Source organism: Balaenoptera borealis (genome assembly GCF_965194805.1).
Source record: "Balaenoptera borealis genome assembly, chromosome: 8".
In the NCBI taxonomy this organism is placed as follows: domain Eukaryota; kingdom Metazoa; phylum Chordata; class Mammalia; order Artiodactyla; family Balaenopteridae; genus Balaenoptera; species Balaenoptera borealis.
Window position 1 is genome coordinate 41,215,890 of NC_138865.1, and position 21,617 is coordinate 41,237,506.

The following is a 21,617-nucleotide window of genomic DNA, read 5'->3' on the forward strand; positions in this document are numbered from 1 at the left end:
CAGTAAATGACAAAAGGCAAGGAAGTTAATGATCCTGTTGTACGTTGAAATTACATGGGACGATGTAAGAGTAGAGTTTTTTGTTTTGTTTTTTTTTTGCTCCTCTTTAATAAATATGGCTCACTACCGTAGCCAATATTTGTACTCAGCTCTGACAGGAAGGATGATGGCAACTTTCTGTGTCTTATATCACCAAATAAAGTGACTTATTCCTGCAGGTTTATTAATAATATTTCAGTTGAGCAGTTCTTTTCAATCATAATTGGCCTCTGCACACATTGAGCAGTTTATTTTTAAGATAAAAGCTGGGAGAGTTTATAGCTCCGTGGACACACCTCAGGGCCATGCCTAAATAATCTTTGGGTTAATATATACCTTACATTTTGAAGTGTTTCATAGCTCTGTGTAATGATTTTGAATCCCATTTCTTCTGCCAATGTTCAGATGTTTAACACCACTGGGAAGCAATATAATGTAATGGTTGACCGTGTGATCTGCAGTATCAGACTGAGTTTGAATCCCAATTCTGCCACTCAGTCACTATGTGACCTTGGAAATTTTCACTGTTTGCTATGGTTGCCTAGGTACTTCTGATAACGAATATCAGACTGGGTGGCTTAAACAACAGAGATTTATTTTCTCACAATTCTGGAGGCTGGAAGTTTGAGATCAAGGTAGTGGCAGGGCTGGAGGTGAGAGCCTCTCTTCCTGGCTTGTCAATGGCGGTCTGACTGTGTCTTCACATGGCCTTGTCTCTGTATCACTCAGAACATCAGCTCCCAAACTTGAGTCAAGGACACCACCAGCCTCACTGACTCACTCCTTTATCCCCTAGCAGAACAGCTGCCCAGTCTTACCAGGTTTTCTTTTGAAATGACTCTGAAATATTTGTCTTTTACAAATGTTAATAATAACAAGTATGAGGATTCTCACATATAAATATAATATATATGAAATAATTTTTAACTGACTATAAAACAGTAGGTATATGTACTTTTATGATCATAAAGTCTGAAGTATGTCTTATAGGGATTGGTGGAACATATTATTAAGTAATTAGTTTGCTACCTAACTTTTTTTCTGTAAATCTATTTAACTTTCTATGAAAGAAAAAAACCCAGCAGTGACAAAAAAATCCTTCCCTGTGCATGTCCACTGCCCTCACTGGCCTCCATCTTCTAATATTAAATCATCACATTGTACACCTTAAAAAATCACGCTGTACAACCTAAATATGTACAATTTTTATTTGTCAGTCATATCTCAATAAAGCTGGGGAAAAAAATGAAGTTGCTGTTCCACTGTTAAAAATATAATAATAATATGAAGAATATAGTGCGATAGCATCTCTGACTGCTATCTTCCCTCCATTCTGGTCATTCTATTGTTACATTTTTCTTCCTTGGTTCTTATGTGTCTCTTTCCTAAAAAATATTCTGAAATTTTGACTTTTTTTACTCGGTTTTATTTAATTTTTAATCTAATTTTTTTGGCAGAAAAGAGCAAGTTAGTACCTTGTATCAAAACATCAACCTCGTGGAGCCAAGACTAATTCAGCCATATGAACATGTTATAAAGAACTTTATCCGTGAGATCAAACTTCAAAGCACAGAAATGGAAAACCTGGCCATTGCAGTGAAGAGGTATTGTAGTCTTTCCTGTCTAAGTGGCAGAAGGGGTCCTTTAACTGGCTCTCTGACCAAGTGGCACAAAGACGGAACTGCATTATCATATGGTATGGGGGGACGACCCGAACCTGAGGAATCTGGAGCTTTCTAAACTAAGCCAGCATGAGGGAAGCTGAGTCAGACACTACTTTGTAGGGTCAGCCAGCAATCCATCAGCAGGTCCCCATGATCCTACCATATAAACCCTTCAAGCCCTGGGATTCCATATAGAACAGTTAGTTCAAAGAGATTCGTTATCTTATATCCAGCCACTTGAAACATACAGGATACTTTTCATCCAGAGAGGCAGGCAGACTCCATTGGAAGCCTGGCCTTGTCACTGACAGAAGAGTGACTTTGGGCAGGTTACTTAATCTCCCTGAGTCTCAGCTTCTGCATCTGCAAAATGAGGCTGTAAATATTCACATCCTCGGGGTGTGGAGACCTCATGGTGAGGCTTGGGTGAAGCCCTTGGCACTGGGCCTACCACATGGTGGGTGCTCAGCAGTGTTTCTTTCCCTCTCTCTAACCCTCCTCACCAGCTTGACCTGAAAGCCTAAAAACCGTTGAACCCTCACTCTCATACGGTTTATATAAGCCACAGCTGGCTTACATAGGATATCTTATTGGTTTTAACAGCAACCCAGTGCCAAAAAAGAATTTATATGTGTTGCAATCCAAACATCAGCCTCTTTGTTCCCTGGAGGACCACACCCCTTTGGCGTATATTGGGAAAGAGGGCATTTTGTTTGTCACAATTCCTGGGTGTTCTGCCCCACAGATGCCCCTCACCTCCACGTGCTCTGCCACCAGCAGCTCCCAGTGTGCTGCGTACCACACTGGTCTCTGCCCAGAACTTGTAAACGGCCCCTTTCATAGGATGCCCCCCATTTGCGTGGGGGCAGGTGAAGGCCGTGCCTCTCTCTTTATTCTTTCCCTCCACATGATGATAAAACTATCTAGCTGACCCTGTGAAGTAATTAAAATATAGAAGAGAAAATGTTTTAAAACACTGATGCTAAATAGGACTGTTTTTATAGTCCTAGAGTCATACAAGAGTTGAACTATTCACAGGGGCTTTTTAAGTGAACGTTTTCAGTTCCTGACTCCGATCTTTTCCCTCAAGTTTGCCTGCTAGAGGCTTTCAGTGGGATCATAGGGCGGTCCTCAGATCATCAATTTCTGTAGAGCATTCTGGGGTGTGGATCAGAGCCCCAGATTTGGCCTCCTTTGAGGGGTGACCGGCAGACACACATACTGAGTTTGTAAAGAGTCCAGTGAATATCTGTGAAAACACACTAACTCCCCTGTACACACACAGGTGCGTATACACAGACCCACACACAGATACATGGGACACACACACACACACACACACACACACACATTCACACATAACCTCTAAGTATAGTCCTGTGTAAGCCCATGAGGGAAAAAAGAATGGTATTCTCTTCCCTCTGCTCTCATTCCCAGCGGGGCTGCTCTCTGCTGTGGACGGAGTGCGTCACGTGATGTGGAGCTGGTGGTGCTTCTCTCCTCCCAGCTTCTGTGCTCTGTGGGTGGGATCCGAAGTCGGGCTCCATCCTAAGCCCAAGGCCTCCTAAAGGCCGCTCTCTGAGCTGGCAGAGACCTTGCCGAGGTGTTTAAGTGACTACTGTAAATATTCCCTTACATCCTTAACTAAGGACCATGCGTCCCCACCTCTGTTTTTGGTTAGGGGAGGGCCTCAGTCTTTTTGCTCAGCACTTGCACCTGAAGAAGGGGTTCCCAGTGTCCTGGTAGGAGCCCTGGACTAAGGTTAAAGTGGACATTCCCAACATGGTAGACGCTTTACTGGGAATTGGGAATTGGCTGGGGCAAACAGTGTGTCATTATAGACTACCCTGATTTACCCCCCCCCCCACCAAAAATAAAAAAGAAAGAAAAAAGAGTTGTTCAGAAGTGAAAAAGGCAGAAGGAACACATTCGGGAGAAGTCCCAGATGCCCAGATGTTTGGGACTGGATGTCTAGAAGGAATGGCTGGAAAAAAATGGTCATAACAAAAGGAGAAATGGATGTGTGGCTTAGCTACTCCCAGCCCCAGAGTTGACCACAAAACCCCAAAAGTTGCTGTGGAGATACATAATGCCTAGATTTCAAACATCAAGTGTTTGTAAACAAACTAGAACTAGCTGACTGTCCAAACTTGGTTAACATAACCTCGGGCAGGCTGTAAGGTGAAGAGGAAGTACACAGGAGCAGAAAATAGTGATAAGTCACTCAGAATTTTACTGCCGCGTCTTCCCTCCACCCATCAATGCTTGTTTGGAAGCTCATGTAGAAATTAAGTTAATGCATGAACAAATTGTGTTGGGAGGGAGTAAATAAGTTGAAAGCAGGTGGGATGGTATAGCAGAAGCTATCAGACTGGAAGACAGAGGCCTTCTACTGAGGTCCTGTTTCTACTTTTATTAACACCATGTCATTGGGCCAAGTAAACTGACTCTAAATCTCACGGTGGCTGCTTTCAAGTCACTTACAATCTAGTTGAGTAGGCAACACATATGCATGTGAAAATTTAGATAATTGGACACAGAGCTGAGAGAGAACAAAAAATAAATTTTTTAGGGCTTAATCTGAAGCTTCAATCATTGTAAAGTGACAGGTGTCTCCATACTAGACAACTGCTAAATAAAACTATCTGGGTATCTTCTCAACGAAATTTTCTCATTTCTAACTTTTTGGCAGATCAGTGTTCTCTGCCTCCACAGAAATATGATTTATTGATTGTATTAATAAAAGAAACAGGAATTTTCTAAAGGGCAACTATATCTACATTCTAGAACTTTAGGGAACCAATCAGAAATAATTTTTGAGATCTCTTCTTTTTTTCCCTTCTAACTATAGCATTTAGCATTGTGTGTTTCGTATGCTAAAATTTCAGAATTGTATCTAACCATCTCTTTGCCATGGAGTTCTTTTCTTGTCTGGGATTGTAGCTCAGTCATCGCAGCAAAAAAGGTTTTCAGAATTTATTGAGAGCCTCCCAGCAATATGGTATCTTTCTCTGTTCTTTGCTACAATCTAGTTTAAGACCATGTAATCTACTCTATTCCACTTATTTAATATCTAGTTTTAATGTCCCTTTACACCCAACTGATCGAATTGCCAACATCATTTTATTATGTGGAAGGAACAGGGAATATTATTATTTTTTTTTTTAAATTTTATAGCTACTTTTTAAATTTTTATTTATTTATTTATTTTTGGCTGTGCTGGGTCTTCGGTTCGTGCGAGGGCTTTCTCTAGTTACGGCAAGTGGGGGCCACTCTTCATCGCGGTGCGGGGACCGCTCTTCATCGCGGTGCGCGGGCCTTTCACTATCGCGGCCCCTCCCGTTGCGGAGCACAGGCTCCAGACGCGCAGGCTCAGTAGTTGTGGCTCACGGGCCCAGCTGCTCCGTGGCATGTGGGATCTTCCCAGACCAGGGCCCGAACCCGTGTCCCCTGCATTAGCAGGCAGATTCTCAACCACTGCGCCACCAGGGAAGCCCCAGGGAATATTATTTTAAATGGTATGTTTCTCCTCATCTGTAAAATAGAGAGCTTGAAATAGATGAGGTCAGAGTTTTCTCTTCATGTTACAAGGCCAAGAGTATAATGAAAAGGTGTGCATCCCCTTAAATTTCAGAGCCCAGGACAAGGCAGCCATGCAGCTGAGTGAATTGGAAGAGGAAATGGATCAGAGGATTCAGGCTGCAGAACACAAGACGCGGAAAGACGTGAGTCTGTGGGATGGCCCCTTCATGCGACGAATCCTCAGAGCACCTTTTATGGACAGGGCACCGGGCATCCTCTGGGTGCAGCAAGTCCAGACTGCCACAGGCGCTCTCAACAAGGGCATTGTTAGTGCTGGTGGTTTTGTGGGCGGGGGTGGGTGGTAGAGTAAGGAGAGAGGGAGAGAGAGAGAGAGAGAGAGAGACAGTAAGTAAGTAATCAAATAAAGTGGCTAATTTCAGATGGCAGCGAGCACAGTAAAGAAACGGCATGTGTGATAGACAGGCTGCTTCGGGTTGGGAGGTCAGGGGCCTCTGAAGAGGAGACAGGAGAGCTGAGGCCTGAAGGAGAAGGCAGAGCCCACCTTCGTAAAGGATGGTGGCTTCACCCTTAATACCACTGTCTTGCTGCCCACGTCCACCGCTACTTTAAATCTAGATTACAATGAAGTTAAAATGCTCTCTGCAAATTTTAGTGTTGTTTTACAATGGGACATACTTTTACTCATCAATATAGGAACTCTCATAGTTGAAAGTTGGGTGCTACCTTCAGTGATTTCCATAGGAGAAATAATTATCTTTTTCCCTTATGAAATATATTTGGGTGATTGATGTTTACTGAAAACAGAAAATAGACATATTTCTTTGAGTAGCTAACATCAGGTTGAACATTCCCTTTTTTTCTATTCATTTTCCCCATTAACTCTGAGAGGCAGAAAATTGAGTGAGAAGGGCCTGGGTGTTGGCATCCAATATACCTTAGTTTGCCTCCTGGCTCTGCCCCATCTCAGTTAAGTGGCACTGGAAAAATAACATAACCTCTGAGCCTTTGTTGTTCCAACTTTAGATGGGATAATGCCACCTACCTGCTTTAAGGAGGGTCGAGCCTGGTGATCTGTATGCGTGCCTAGCGCAGTGCTTGAGGTATGGTAGGGGCACCGTGGCCATTGCTGTTCTGCTCTTTTCCGGTGCTCTGCGTACCTTGAGTCCTTTCAGATTCTTCACCTTCAGTTGCTTTACCACATGTGTGCCTTCGGGTCTCTTGGTTGTCTTATCTCTTAATAACACACTTAATAACTGTTTGGAAGTCATGTTCACAGAGTGAATGGCTCAAAGTCCATGGTCCAGCTTTATTGCAATGATTATCCCATTCTTTTTTTTTTATTATTATTAATGATACTCCATTTTTTAAAAAATATTAAGTAATTTATTTAGGCTGTGTTGGGTCTTCGTTTCTGTGTGAGGGCCTTCTCCAGTTGCGGCAAGTGGGGGCCACTCTTCATCACGGTGCGCGGGCCTCCCACCATCGCGGCCTCTCCTGTTGCGGAGCACAGGCTCCAGACGCGCAGGCTCAGTAATCGTGGCTCACGGGCCCAGCCACTCCGCGGCATGTGGGATCTTCCCAGACCAGGGCCCGAACCGGTGTCCCCCCCATCGGCAGGCAGATTCCCAACCACTGCGCCACCAGGGAAGCCCAATTGTCCCATTCTTTTGTTAGCGCTTTATTTCTTCTAGTCTAGAAACAGTAACATCCTATTTTTTTCTGCCTTTTTCCCTCTCCATCCATTTAATCTGTGCATTCATTCATTCATCACACACTTATCAAGCATATGTGTTATTCTGTCATCAAATCTCTGCCTCTTCCAGCTAAGCACTTCCCAAACTGGTTGTTGGTGATGGACACCTGACGATGGCCCTACCCCTTATCACTTCATGTTTTGTTAATTATACCATCTTCCTCAGTTTCCTTGGCTCTGGTACAGGGGTGGTGAACACATGGCATCTTTCTCTGTTCCACAGCGATGGCATAAGTGGCTGGTGAGTCACTGCACAGATGTGGTCTCTGAAACCTCAGCACACTGCTGCCAATGGAGCAGCTTTGGCCCTGGGATGACACCTGTGTGCCAGTCTGCCCCAGTCTCCTGGTCTCTCTGGAATAACACATCCACGCTGACTGAAGATTTTCCCTAACCCACCTCCACTAAGCGTGGCTCACCTTGCTCCCCACACACAGTTCTTCACCCTGCAGCTCTGGCCTGGCTCATTGTTCTGCTCGCACTCCAGCTGTTTTTTTTGCCTTGATAACTCCTCTCCACTTTCCTAAATTTTGCAAAGATCAGAGAAAGTCTCCCCTTCTCCCCAGTGCCCTCCCCTAGTCCTCTAGCCATGTTCACCTCTTCCTGACCTTGACTCCTCTTGCACATATAGTGTTTATCCCATTTTTTCAGTTAGGGTTTTAAAAATATATTGTAACAGCTTTATTGAGGTATAATGGGCATGCAATAAACTGTACCTACTCAAAGTGTAGAATATGATAAGATTGGAAATGTGTATATACCGAGAAACCATCACCACAATCAAGATAAAGGTACGTTCACATACTGTTGGTTTCCATGCCCCTGTGTCATGCCATCCTTCTTTGCCCCTCCTTGTCAGGCAACCATTTTACGTCTTCTTTGGTGAAGCGTCTATTAAAATCTTTTGCTCACTTTTAAAACTAGGTTGTTTGTTTTCTTATTATTGAGTTTTGGGAGTCCTTTATATATTCTGATCTATAAATATTTCCTCCCAGGCTGTGACTTATCTTTTCATTCTCCTAACAGTGTCTTTTAAAGAGTAGAAATTTTTTATTTTTATGAAGTCCAATGCATCAGTTTTTTCTTTCATGGATATGTTTTTGATATTTAAGAAATCTTTGCATAACCCAAGGTTGCAAAGATTTTCTCCTGTGTTTTTTCTATAAGTTTTATTGTTTTAGATTTCACATTTAGGATCTATTTTGTAAGGTATGGATCAAAGTTCATATTTTTTGCATATGCATATCTAATTGTTCTAGCCCATTTGTTGAAAATACTATCTGTTCTCTGCTGAATTGCCTTTGCACTTTGTCCAAAATCAGTCTTCTGTATTTGTGTTGGGTTTATTTCTGGGTTCTCCGTTCTGTTCCATTGATTGGTTTGCCTATCTTTATGCTGGTATTACATTGTCTTGATGATTATTGCTTTATAATGTCTTGAATTAGTTCCATAATGAGTCTAGTATTAGTTCTTCAACTTTGTTCTTTTTCAAAGTTGTTTTGGCTATTTTAGGTCCTCAATTTCCATAGAATCAGCTTGTCAATTTCAAAAAACAACAACAAAAACCCAAAACCTGCTGGGGGTTTGACTGGACTTCATTGCATCTATAGATCAACTGGGGGAGATTTGGCATCTTACTAATAATGAATAATCCACAAACCTGATATATTCTCCATTTATTTAGGTCTTATTACACTCAACTCCACTGGTTATAAACTTAAAACTTTATTTGAATACAGAACATAGGATATTAAATTCTATAATGTGTTAAGAGAAAAAGGAAACTGAAAGATATTTGGGCTCATGGGAGCTGCAGCCCCTGACCTCCTGGAGTGCCCTTTTGCCATTCTCTGCACCAGGGGTGACACACATGAGAAGTACCAGCCTACAGGGCAGCACTTTGCATAGAAATTTGCAGGTGATGTGGTTGGAGTTTAGATAAGGTGTAAGCTCTTGGAAAAACAGTAAACCCATCAGGCCTTCCTGAGCCCTGATGACATGATAGGATTCAGGCAAGCACTGGGGCCCTTGATTGTGCCATAGCTTTTAATTAAACACAGCAGTATTTAATTAGCTAGTTAATTGATATGCTGCAGCCGTCTATCACAGTTGAGTAGTGGTCTTAGAGGTGTCACCCCAGGTTACGTGTGTTTGTAGGTTGTGGGATTCCGCAGTTCTTTCAGTCTTGTAAGTTTCCATTCCGGAAGTGCTGGGCATCTAAAGTTTGGTTACTTCTGTTTTACCTTCTCACTATCTCTGTGTAGGAGACTTGGGGTCAGCCTTAGTTTGACACAAAATGTTTCTCACCTACAGGATTTTGAAGAACCTATTTAAATCAATAAAATCTTTTTTTTTTTTCTTTCAGGAAAAACGCAAAGCTGAAGAAGCCCTCAGTGACCTCAGGCGTCAGTATGAAACAGAAGTGGGAGATCTACAAGTGACAATAAAGAAACTCAAAAAGGTAGGTATGTGGCAGCTGGACTTTGAGGGATACTTTCAGTATCTCAATGCGTCTACATTTTTAGCAACTAAAAACACGCGGAATCATATTGAAGCAGTGGATAGATCAGATTTCAGAATCAAATTGGACTCCTTTGCAAGAATTCTTTTTAAAGGCCCATAATTTCTGTTTATAAGGGCAGCCTATCTTCTGCATAGATCTAATAAATATTTCTGGTCCCTTGAACAGTTGTCCATCAAACCTCAGTTTTCTTTCCTTGGTCTTTACCAAGTGCCCTCAAGTCCCACGTGTCCAGTGGACTGTCTGCTCATGACAGCAGGGATACTGTCTTTCCTGGTCATGTAGCCCTACACTCAGCTTACTGCAAGGTATATGTATTCAGGTGAATATTTATTAAATGAAATGAATATTTCTCTTCTCTGTGGAAAGTTCCAGATCTAGAGGACCGCTGATCAGCAAGAAGTGGGAGAGAACCTGTTGACATGAAAGCAGAGGTGTGATTGGTTTTGGCCTCTGCTCTATTTGGTTTCTAATGATTAGGGTCCATTTCACTCAATGGTATGCTGGTAGATGTTTAACAACAGGCTCTGGAGAGGGGAGGAAGGGAGGAGGCATTTGTATCATTTGCCGATCTTCATGGTATAAATATTCCCACCATTACTGATTTCAAGCTACCAAGTTGACATCACTGAATGCAGAGTTTGGGAAGAAATGCTTAAAATAAATAGGCTCTCGCCTGCTGGTACACATTGGCTCCAGCATAGTACTGGATTCACTTCCTGCATGTGGATGGTCTCCATAACTAATGGAAATAACCTTAGCTAAAATGAAAATGGGTACTTAAAAAATAATCGTCCCCGAAAGTGGCATTGTGAACTTAGGCACATCATTTTGCTTCTCTGGTTGTTCATATGATAACCTTTAATGCTCCTTCCAGTGTTTATACTGAATGAGATTAAGTGACAATTAACTGCATTTGTGGGTTACTGCAACTTACACCTCTGGAATTATTAAGAATTCTCCCCAGTATCCTTCTTGGAAAAGTATTATCAATGTCAACCTTATATCTGATTTCCAAAGGTCATTAGACCATAATACTATTCTTGTATTACAGAATTTGAATGGACCAATCCTTTGCTTAATGCTACAGTCACAGATTCTCCTAGTCACTTTCCTCAGTTATTTCCGTGTCATCCAAATCTTTAAGAGAATGTTTGCAAGAGGAGACACAGAGTTGTTTTTTCATATAGCATATGATGAAGACCAAATAGGCACTGAACAGTAAGAGTCAGGAGTGATGAGACCTGAGTCCTTATCAAGACTGTGCCAATTTCGGACTTCCCTGGTGGTGCAGTGGTTAAGAATCCGCCTGCCAATGCAGGAGACACGGGTTTGAGCCCTGGTCTGGGAAGATCCCACATGCCGCAGAGCAACTAAACCCATGCGCCACAACTACTGAGCCTGCGCTCTAGAGCCAGCGAGCCGCAACTACTGAGCCCGCATGCCACAACTACTGAAGCCCATGCACCTAGAGCCTGTGCTCCGCAACAAGAGAAGCCACCGCAATGAGAAGCCCGCGCACCGCAACGAAGAGTAGCCCCCGCTCGCCGCAACTGGAGAGAAAGCCCATGTGTAGCAACAAAGACCCAACGCAGCCAAAAATAAAAAATTTTTTTAAATTTAAAAAAGACTGTGCCAATTTCTTTTGTAACACCCGGGACAATTAGCTTCATCATTCTTTTTTTTTTAAATAAATTTATTTATTTATTTATTTATTTTTGGCTGCATTGGGTCTTCGTTGCTGCACGCGGGGGGCTTTCTCTAGTTGTGGCGAGCAGGGGCTCTTCATTGCGGTGCACAGGCTTCTCACTGCGGTGGCTTCTCTTGTTGCAGAACATGGGCTCTAGGTGCACGGGCTTCAGTAGTTGTGGCACGCGGGCTCAGTAGTTGTGGCTCACCGGCTCTAGAGCGCAGGCTCAGTAGCTGTGGCACATGGGCTTGGTTGCTCCGCGGCATGTGGGATCCTCCCAGAGCAGGGATTGAACCCGTATCCCCTGCATTGGCAGGCGGACTCTTAACCACTGCACCACCAGGGAAGTCCGGCTTCATTGTTCTGATCGTTAGCTTCTCATCTGTAAGATGGGATTAATAATAAACTGTCCTGTCTAACCATAGTGACTGACATTTTATTAATTTTGTAGCTTAGTAAGCTCTTCTTCATAATTTAAAAAAATCGAATTCTTAAACTTTCTCTGAGGAAAGTGCAAATTTCCCACTTTTACAGATGAGAACACTGAGTTCCAGGTTAAATAACTTGCACAAAGTCACTCAGCTAATAAGCAATGGGTTGTCTTTCTGTCTTTACACAGTTGGTGCTTTCTCACTTATACCAGACTTCCTGCCTGCCTGATAGGGTTGTTCTGCGAGAGAGTAAGAGATGATTTATGGGAGAGCATGTTAAAAGCTGTAAAGGGATATACAGAAGTTTACAGATTTAGTATAATCACCAGCCATTACCTTATGCCAGTGGTTCTGAGAAACTCATTATTTTCCCCACAATTTTTTTTCTCAGAAATTGGCATGATCTTAAAATCAGTGGCTCTTTCAGCTTCAGCCACTTGGAAACCTTCCACTGATGCCATCTGGCAAGATGAAGAAAGTCTATCATCAAAGTACTTAGATTTTGATGAAATATCACATTCATTTTGATCAATGCATGCATATTCTATTAATGGACACCCACAAATCCCCACATTTCCCAAGGGATGTAAGCTATGTGTAAGAAAGACATTTTTGTTGTCCATGTTAGGGATGCTTCTGAGCCGATTTAGTCTGGTAATACTCAGTAATCAACCAAGAAGTAAAGCTCATTTGTGTATTTATATAATTTTGTGTGTCTCTAACTTCATATCATACTTAAATTTTATTGACTTAAATCATTAAATAAGCATTTTTTGACATCACCATGAAGAAAACATAGTTGATTTTTGACACCAATTATGCTCTTAAAAATCTTGGACTCTAGTAAGAGAGTTAAAACACTCATAAGTAATTATGATATAGAATAGAAAGTGTTAAATGCAGATAAAGTTTAAGAGAATATAAAGGTCCAGACTCATACGCAACATAACTGAAAAAGGGAGGACTGAGTTGCTTGATAGTTGAATGGTTTCCCCAAAATGGCTTTTCCATTGTTTCAAAGAAAAATATACACACTACTATGTATAAAATAGATAACCAACATGGACCTACTGTATAGCACAGGAAACTATACTCAGTATCTTATAATAACCTATAATGGAACAGAATGTAAAAAAAGAATATATATATGTGTGTACTTGTACATAAGTACATATATAATATGTAATTTACACCTGAAACTAACACACTGTAAATCAACTATATTTCAATTTAAAAAAAAAGAAAAAAAAAATGTACCTTGGCAAAAAAAAAGAAAATTCATGAAATAAGAAAACCCCTTTTTAAAATGTTTAAATTATTTAAAGCAAATTTTCAAGTCCTTCTGGATTATATGTAGTTTAATGATTTATAAGGTTGTATAATGTTGAAAATTGGAGACTTCTAGAATTCCCATATCTATATGCAAATATATTCCTAAACTTAACCAAATCAATTCAAAGTGAGTTTGTAAACACCCAACTTTTATTTGCTTTTTCAGCTAGAAGAACACTCAAAACACATAAGTCAAAAGGAAGATGTGGCTGCATTAAAAAAACAAATTTATGATTTATCAATGGTAAGAATTAACTTTTCACTTACAGTAATATATTTCCTGTTAGACTACTGTTTCCTAAATAAAATCATGCTATGATTTCAATGTTCCAGGAATAAAAGCTTAAAGAGAAATTAACACTACAGTTAAAGTCTTTGAAATACCTCTGAGTAAAGGTATTATATTTATGCAGGCTTTTTCCCTCAATGATACCTATTATAAATGCTTTTTTTTTTTATTCAAAGCAATAATGGCATGGCCTTTAAATTTTAAATAGTTAACCCCTGCATTCTTATAACATCAACTTTTATCTGTTTCCCTGGCTTTTTAAGATGAGGTATTATTGCCCTGCCCTTCCTCCAACTTTTCTGTCTGTCCCTTTTCCATCTTCTGCTGACCATATCTTTAGTATTTCTGTTGCCAAAACTGATAACCTCTACATCTGTTATATTATCGTCATTTTCTTTATTTTGTTTTCAGGTTGACTCTAAAAGTTGAAAACCAATAATGAACATTTCCTTTATTGTGACTCTAAATATTCTCCCTGCAGAGCCAAGAAGTGAGCTAGAATTGCAGTTCTTTCTCTCCAGTCATTATCCTTGTGCCACTCAAAAGAGAAGGTCCCCCAGCTTTGTGGTCAGATAAATCCCCTTTATGCATTACCAGTTTCAGATTTTGCAACCTCTTAGTTGGTTTTGTGCTTGGATCACAATGTTCTCGTGAGTTGCTTACTTCTCTTGGATTCTCTGGTGGAGTTTTTGGTTTCTTGTAAAAAGAACCTGCCATCTTCATGATATTACTGATACCTTGCAACTTCTTATTTATTCTTTCCAGTACATGGAATTTGTTTTTTTCTCCTTGAAAATATTAATTTTGGAGTCCAGGAAATTTCAATTCTTATTGGACTGGCTGCTTTTTAAACTTGCTACCCAGATGTCATCTTGGAATTTCTGATCATTTTAGGTAGCTGTGGTAGGATTCCTGTACAACTAGGCAAACATCAGTTTAGCTCAAGGCCTCTCCCCTGAAAGATGGCCTTCCTCAGAGCTCTGTGTGTGCAGCTGGCTGTCAGACATAGGACCCCAATTACCAGATGCATGGGGCCTGGATGTTCAGAGAGAAGCCTTAGCTTTCCTTTTGGGAATCATTCAGTTATTTTTAAAAAGACGAGCCCCATCTTTTTGCCTTTGGAATCAACTCTGGCTTATCTGCTCATCTTTCCTAGGGTAAGAGCAGGTAAAGGCTTGAGAGGCAGCATGTCTTAATGTACAGTTTTAATCTCTATTTCCAGGCCCCCTTCTCACTCTCTGGGGTTCTGCCTGACCAGTTGTCTCTTCTTTGTTCTGCAGCAGAACCTTCAACACACATCTTCTGGACCTCCTTTTCCCCTACTCTCTTCCCTTTGTCAGCATATTGCCAGCCAGTTTCCTTTTTCCAGCAATATGTTTAAATCACTTGACTGCTGATGGGCCCCTCTTCCATTCTTTTAATTTTTATTGGTTTATTTCCTTTGGTATTTCATGTTAATGGGGTCTCAAAAGGGAAAGAAGACAAATTCATGTGCCCAGTCCACCATATTGAACTGGAAGCCTCCAATGATTTTTTTTCTTCTTTCTCTTTTTTTTTTGTTTTTGTGTTTGTTTTTTTGTTTTTAAGAAAAATATAGAAATTTCCTAACCACACTGGCTTATTTTTAAGTGCAAAATTAAAAATGTTAGGTGATAGGATTTATTGTGAAAAGTAGCCAGTCTACCTGGTAACAGGTATTGTTAATTCCACAGAATATCTAGCAGTAGTTCCACAGCTCTCATTAAGTAAAACAGATGTTTAAATGTTTGGTCTCCGTTAATTTGCCAATAACATGTTAAAGTACATCATGATAAACTCTTGACTGTTGTAGTTTCACACCAAAATGTCAAGTATTTTAAAAAAAGAGCTTTGAGGATTTAATTTTTGACACTTTAATACTTTATGAAAATTTCAAATTACCTTGAATTGATAATTCTTTGAACACCAAGATTTGAAGACTTGTGGAGAGGTGAGAGTGATGTGTGGAAGGTTACACTACACTTGACTTCACTTCACCCGGGTAAAAGAAACTCTGAGTCTAATGACCTGCACTGTGCCTTTCCTCTAGGAAAATCAGAAAGTTAAGAAAGATCTTTTAGAAGCACAGACAAACATAGCCTTTCTTCAGAGTGAATTAGATTCTTTGAAAAGTGATTATGCTGATCAGAGTCTGAATTCTGAAAGGTATGAAACTTCACATTTTACTTTTCAGTTTGAGTGGAATGTTTATTTATGTAACCATCCATGTGAATGAAGCTCAGCTATGTAGTAATAAAGGGTTATTTATTAACTTTACTAATATGTTCTTTGCTTTCCAAAGGTTTTACTTTTAGTGTCAGATTTCCTAGTGATTTTTGTGTTTTTAATTTTTTTAATTATTGGCTGCTCAGGAAAGTGCAGGGCTTAGTAATGTTTGAATTAACTGGCAGCAGAAGAATATACCTAAAGTGTCAAGAGGCAGTGCTAATTGAAGTGCTTTGACGGTAGGAATCCTGGCCCTACAACATAAAAAAAATGGAAAACGAGACATCTTAGGCAAGTCATTTTATTTTGCTGTGCTTTAGTTTTGCAGTATGGTGTTAATAACATATGACCTAACACACATGTACACACAGAGGCATGTAATTATATATAAGGAAGATACAGATGTATATTTATATAAGGGTATTTAAATATAAAATGCATCTATATGCATTAGTATATGTGTGTATCCCCTAGTACATGTATACTTGAGAAAAACACCTTGTGTTTTGTTTGTTGGTTTACAGACTTTAATCAGAATTAAGGTCCTGTAATGGAAAGCAGTGAAACATTTATTAAGTGCTTACTATATACAGGTCCCTGAGCTAGATAAGGAGTTATGAGTGTAGAATATATAAAAAAAGAAAAGACGTGGCCTCTGCTCTTTAAGAACTTCAAATTTAGTTGGGAAAAATTAAAAGTTAAAAGGGTTACGGAGTTAAACAGCATAAGAACTCAGCAATGTCAGAAACAATACCACTGCAATGTCACAGGTTGGGTTCATTGCCATGAGATGGTAGACAGAGTGTTCCTTTAGTTCAGAAAGGTGGAGACTTTATTAAAGAAGAGACACTTGAGATAAGTTTGTCAGCAAGCAACACAGGCCACACTGACAATTGCCCGGCACTGTCTTTAGTACTTTATTAGCATTAACGCATTCATGGTTTCCTATGAGATAGGGACTTTCCTTATCCCCATTTCACAGATGGGAGAAGAGTCTCAGAGATGTTCCAGGTGAGGCAGAACCCAAAGCAGGGGCAAGGACATGGGGAAGGATAAGACTGCTTTGGGGAACAGTGGTCAGCCTGGTGGACAGAAAAAGATATTTGGAATGGAAAGGCAAACATTTAAAAAAAGATTAAAAAGTTTAAAAGCTAGTTTAAGGCTATAATGTAAGGCCCCAGAATTTTTGGCTAAGGAACTTAAATTCCTACAGACAACTGGGAAACTTCTAGCCTTATCAAGAGAGCAAATGAACAGCTTATTACAGACAAAATTTGACAGCCTGAGGGTTTTTGGAAGCTAGTGATGGGGTTCTGTCTGCTTAGAAATGGAGCAGGTGTGGGGTAGGAGCTGGAGGTAAGTGGCTGATGTTCTGAGTGGACCTTTTAAGGAGGAGGCCAGGGCTTCTCCATAATAAAGCAACAGAGGAATCGCTGAGCGTGAGTTTACAGTGAACAGGGAAAGCCTGGTCCTGTGGCTTCCTCTGTGGCTTAGGGTAAGGAAGGGAGGGCAAGCAGGCCTGGGAGCACAGAGGCGAGAAGGACTCACAAGAAAGGAGAATACAGCTGGGGCTGAAGTTGCATACGGCTTGGAATGAGCAGAGAAGAGAGGTGAGAGAGTGGATTGGGCGGAAGGGACTGGTAATGCGAGTAGCTGGGGAGAGGGGACTTCGCAGAACATCAGGGGGTTCAGTCCCAGTGAAAAACAGAGCCAGGTCAGTGGGCTGGGGTGGAGGAGCTGGTGGGTGCTGGGAGGGGGGTGGGGGGAGCAGAGCCTTGCGAGAGGAAGCAGGGGCGTGGGTGTGCTTGTGGGTCACAGGAGGAAAGGAGGCTGCTGATGTCTCAGAGGAACCGAGCAGCAGCAGAGAGCGAGAAGACCACGGTCAAGGACACAGGCCTTCGGAAAAGGCGGAAAGAGGTCTGGGAGGGTAGGTATCGGTAAGGCAGGACTGAACACCTAATCCGCATTCAAACGTAAAATATAATTTTACAGGGATCTGGAAATAATCCGAGAGTACACAGAAGATCGAAATAGTCTTGAGAGGCAAATTGAAATACTCCAGTAAGTTCTCATATAAAGTCCTCATCACATTTACATTTAACTTATATTTTGTTAGTAAAACAGGTGCCACATGTAACACTAGTTGCCATATATCAAAGGCTGGGTTCGCGGCTCCACGCATGTCCCTTCTCGACACGGTGTGTTCAGCACGTCAGCTTAGCTTTCTGATGCTTCTAATCCTACATAAACTATTCAAATCCAGGGACTAGAGTATAATTCTCTAAAAGTCCTCGCAAGTCAGGTGATATGTCCGGCACGTCTTTATGATACCTTTATTTTACTGTAAAGGACAATGGCCCTGACCTCATCAGCTTTCTCTGCAGCTCAGCACACTGAGAGGTTTCAGGCGTCTCACATAGTGCATGTCACATGACTAGGCATACACGATCATTCTTTGGCAATTTGTTGTGTCTGGTTAGCAGTATATTTTTCTTTTCTTTTTTTTTTAACCTCTTGGAAATATTACACCTGCTCTGTCAAATTTGCAACTAAGTTTTAGGAATTCCATCCTCTGAGACCTTCCCCACAAAACCCTCCCCCTTTCCCACTGCCCCTTTCTCTCTTTTTCACCCAGGCAGTATTTTCTTCTGGTTTTAGTTCCCCCAAATGATGTCAGGTCAGATTTGACAATTTTTTTTCACCATTATGAATGCTTATTACATCTCACCTGTGGCAGTGATAGAGTTGATATATTACAAGAATCCTGTTAATTCATTTATTCATTCATTCAGCAGGTCTTCACTCAGCACCTTTTATGGTTCAGGTATGCCAGGAGCTGAGGAGACAGTAGCAAGTAGGAGAAAAAGGTCTCTCTCCTTATGGGGCTAGTCTAGGGGAAGAGGATGGAACCTGATCAATACTTACAGATGTTAGATGCCAAAGGAGAGGGGGGGGGCCAAGGGGAGCCAAGTGTCTCGTAAGGGCATCCTCCTAACCAGGAAGGTCCAGGAAGCTTCTGACTTCTGAAGGATGAATAAGCCTGAAGCAGGGAGATAGTAGCCAGTCTCTACGGCAGAGACTTCATTTGATAGAAGAGGTTGCTCAGTCTCTGATAGCTTAAATGGCTCCTGTAAGGCATATAGAAAGTAAGTGCCTGAGTTGGGGTTTGAACCCTGAGTCAACATTGGAGCCTTTAACTGGTATGTAACAGTGCCTGGCGGTACAGCACCATGCCACAAGAAGGATGCAGGAGTAGCCAGGAGAAAGAAGTGTGACATAACACAGCACATCTGTGCAGGGGGGATAGAGAGTAGGTGGGGCCGGCTGGCTTCAGGCCCTTAGGGAACAGAGACCTGCACCAAACCTATCCAAACAGTGGAGCTACCTGAAGGAGGAGTGGGTTCCACAGCATAGCTGACTCGCTCCTAAAATGCCTTGAGACCTCTAAAGAGAGGCGACACATTGTTAAGTTGCACTTCTAGTAATGAATTATGATCTCAGTTTATGAGGTTTGAAGGGAAGTGGTAGAAAGATACAAGCGGTGGTAATGCCACGTTCTGAATATCACAGCCTGAAAAGAAGTGGTGACTTTCACCCCGACTAATACTTTCCTTATCTATTTATTTACTTTGTAGAACAGCTAACAGGAAACTGCATGACAGTAACGATGGCCTAAGAAGTGCCCTTGAAAACAGTTACAGCAAGTTCAACAGATCCTTGGTATGTGATAGAATTTTATAATGCATTTCATTCTTTCTCGTGGTAGAGTATTTTGATAAAAATCATGTATTTTCTTAGAAGAGAATTTATAATAATGAGAAACTATTTCATATAATAAAAGGAGACAACATTTTCCCAACTTAAAAAATATGCCACTCCTCTGCATAAATAAAGGTCTAGATGTTAGCCAACTCTTTGTTCAATGTTCCAGAAAACCAGAGAAAGATGTATAAGGTGTGACCTGGGTCCTGGAAGAGTTTATAGTGGAGTAGGGAGTTAAGGTGTGCACAGATAGCAATAATAGAAGAAAAAGTGAGATGTCTCATGGAGGTTAAAATATGTATTGCCCAGTTGAGAGGAGAGAGAGGGTGCTTCTGGCTGAGGAGTTTATTAGGACCCATTGGTTTGTCCTTTCTGGTAGTGAGATCATCAGAGTGGAGGCCTTGGGCTTTAAACCCTCCTACAGAAACAAGCTAAGGCCCATTTGGAATTTTGAGGAACTTTCCCCAGACTACATGTGCCAGAAAGCCTCTTCCCCCACTTTTGGGGGTCACCTTCAAGGTTGGGGTTCCAGTGCCGCAGCTTTGGGTATGGATGAGTCAGTCACTAAGCCAAATGATGGTTTGAGAAGAGAGAAATCCACAGTCGGTATTGCAGGGTCCTGGCAAATCTGGGGAACCAGGATTCCCCTTTATGGCTTATATGGTAGGGTTTGGACTTAGGACATGATGAGGAGAGAGTACTATGGGCAGTTGTTGCAGTTTTTCCCTTGATTTCTGTGCTTTCGTTTTCTCATGTAGGATACCAAACTTTTAATTACATTAGTAAACTAGTGTGCTACAGTTTTTAAAAATGTACATAAAATTTTTACATGGAATAACAAAATATTATGTATTTTATGTATTACAGCGCATAAATAATATATCACCAGGGAATACAATTTCCAGAAGCAGTCCTAAATTTAATGCTCATTCTCCTCAACCTCTGGGCTATGACAGGTATGTTAACACCTACTTACTTTTTGTTTAAATTCTGGAACAGAGTTAAAAGGAAAGTACATTTCCTTACAGGTAAATTAGAATAACAGAATATATTTGGGGCACTAATATCTGTTTTCTACTATCTTACTTTAAATTTCTGAAACATGAAACATGTAAAGATTAAAGTAAAAATGTTTTAGAGAGAATAAAGTGATTTCTTTAAGATGTTATCGTGACTTGGTTTTATGTATGCTTACCCTTACCTCATGCCTATTAAGTCTTGTTTCTTAGAAGTGCCCTCAGTAAGAGGTGTTTCAGGGAAGCCAGTGGAACTACCATATGTGATGTTGTGATACACGCAGTATATGATGTTGAGACTCTTGGCACAATCTGTAAATGTTTATTAGCTCAGTATAATATTATGCAAGCTATGTTCAAGGAAAGGCAAACTTTCAAAACAAATAGAAATGTGGCAAGTAGATGTTTATGCGCTAATGTATTAAAGGAGTCACAGAGGCTTCCCAGAAGTGAGGATTTAGCTCTATTTTTAATCAAATGAAGTGAAATATTAGCCCTGCTATAACTTGAGATCTAGCAATAAAAACTGAAAGATTACATTTGTGTACACATGTGTATACATATACATGTCCAGTGTTGCTACTTAAAAGGCTAACTTGGAGTATGTCAAAGTTTGATGGTAGACGTGAGTGCATAAACTGCAGGTCTCTGGCTCTCCATTTCTGATGCCACTTTCATAATTTCTGTTCCTTCCCTTTTCATTTGAGGACTTTTGGTCTAAAGAATAATGTACTTAGTATCTTGGCATTAGCAAAATGGCCATATCCCCTTTCAGGAAGGTCTGTTTCCAAGGCTTACTGGTAATCACTTTTAATAAAAATCTATCCAAGTATCAGATGTTTTTATTATTCACTGATTTGTTTAATAAAAAATTTGAATGGTGTATTTGTAGGCAACTGGCTTCTCTGTTTTTGAGAAATAGATATTACTTTTTATTTCTTTGAGTTTAAAAAGGTATTATTCTTTATTTTAAAAAATAGTGATAAAATATACATAACGTAAAACTTACCATCTTCACTATATTTAAGTGTACAGTTCAGTGGCATTAAGTACATTCACATTGTTTGTGCAACCATCACCACCACCCACCTCCAGAACGTTTTTCATTTTTCTTTCTTTTTTTTTTCCACACACATACACTGTATTTTGTTTTTACAAGAGATAAATAAACTGACACCAAGCATTGTAAATGGATGACCACAACAAAAGCAACGATTGCAATTACCAAATAAGAAACACACTCATACTATGTCATAATATTGACATTCAGTCCAGTAATCCTCCACTGTAACAGCTCCATTACTTTGCAGTGAAAATTGATTTGTATATTTTT

The 21,617-nt window shown here is 40.6% G+C and overlaps 1 protein-coding gene and 1 long non-coding RNA gene across 9 annotated transcripts in view; one reads left to right on the forward strand and one right to left on the reverse strand.

The window, feature by feature from the left end:
- RASEF (RAS and EF-hand domain containing) overlaps nucleotides 1–21,617 on the forward strand; it is a 225,096-nt gene that overhangs the window by 164,825 nt on the left and 38,654 nt on the right. For 6 of the 8 annotated variants that reach the window (XM_082401171.1, XM_082401170.1, XM_082401166.1 and 3 more), the window contains 8 exons: nucleotides 1,497–1,643; nucleotides 5,338–5,428; nucleotides 9,365–9,460; nucleotides 13,140–13,217; nucleotides 15,331–15,446; nucleotides 17,499–17,567; nucleotides 19,142–19,226; nucleotides 20,136–20,224. In XM_082401171.1, the coding sequence (XP_082257297.1) occupies nucleotides 1,497–1,643; nucleotides 5,338–5,428; nucleotides 9,365–9,460; nucleotides 13,140–13,217; nucleotides 15,331–15,446; nucleotides 17,499–17,567; nucleotides 19,142–19,226; nucleotides 20,136–20,224 (771 nt within the window). The remainder of the gene's footprint in view (nucleotides 1–1,496; nucleotides 1,644–5,337; nucleotides 5,429–9,364; nucleotides 9,461–13,139; nucleotides 13,218–15,330; nucleotides 15,447–17,498; nucleotides 17,568–19,141; nucleotides 19,227–20,135; nucleotides 20,225–21,617) is intronic. The other 2 variants (XM_082401167.1, XM_082401173.1) reach the window with 2 other exon arrangements.
- The window catches only part of LOC309633027, a 105,721-nt gene that overhangs the window by 26,695 nt on the left and 57,409 nt on the right, over nucleotides 1–21,617 (reverse strand). The gene's annotated exons all lie outside the window — the stretch shown is intronic.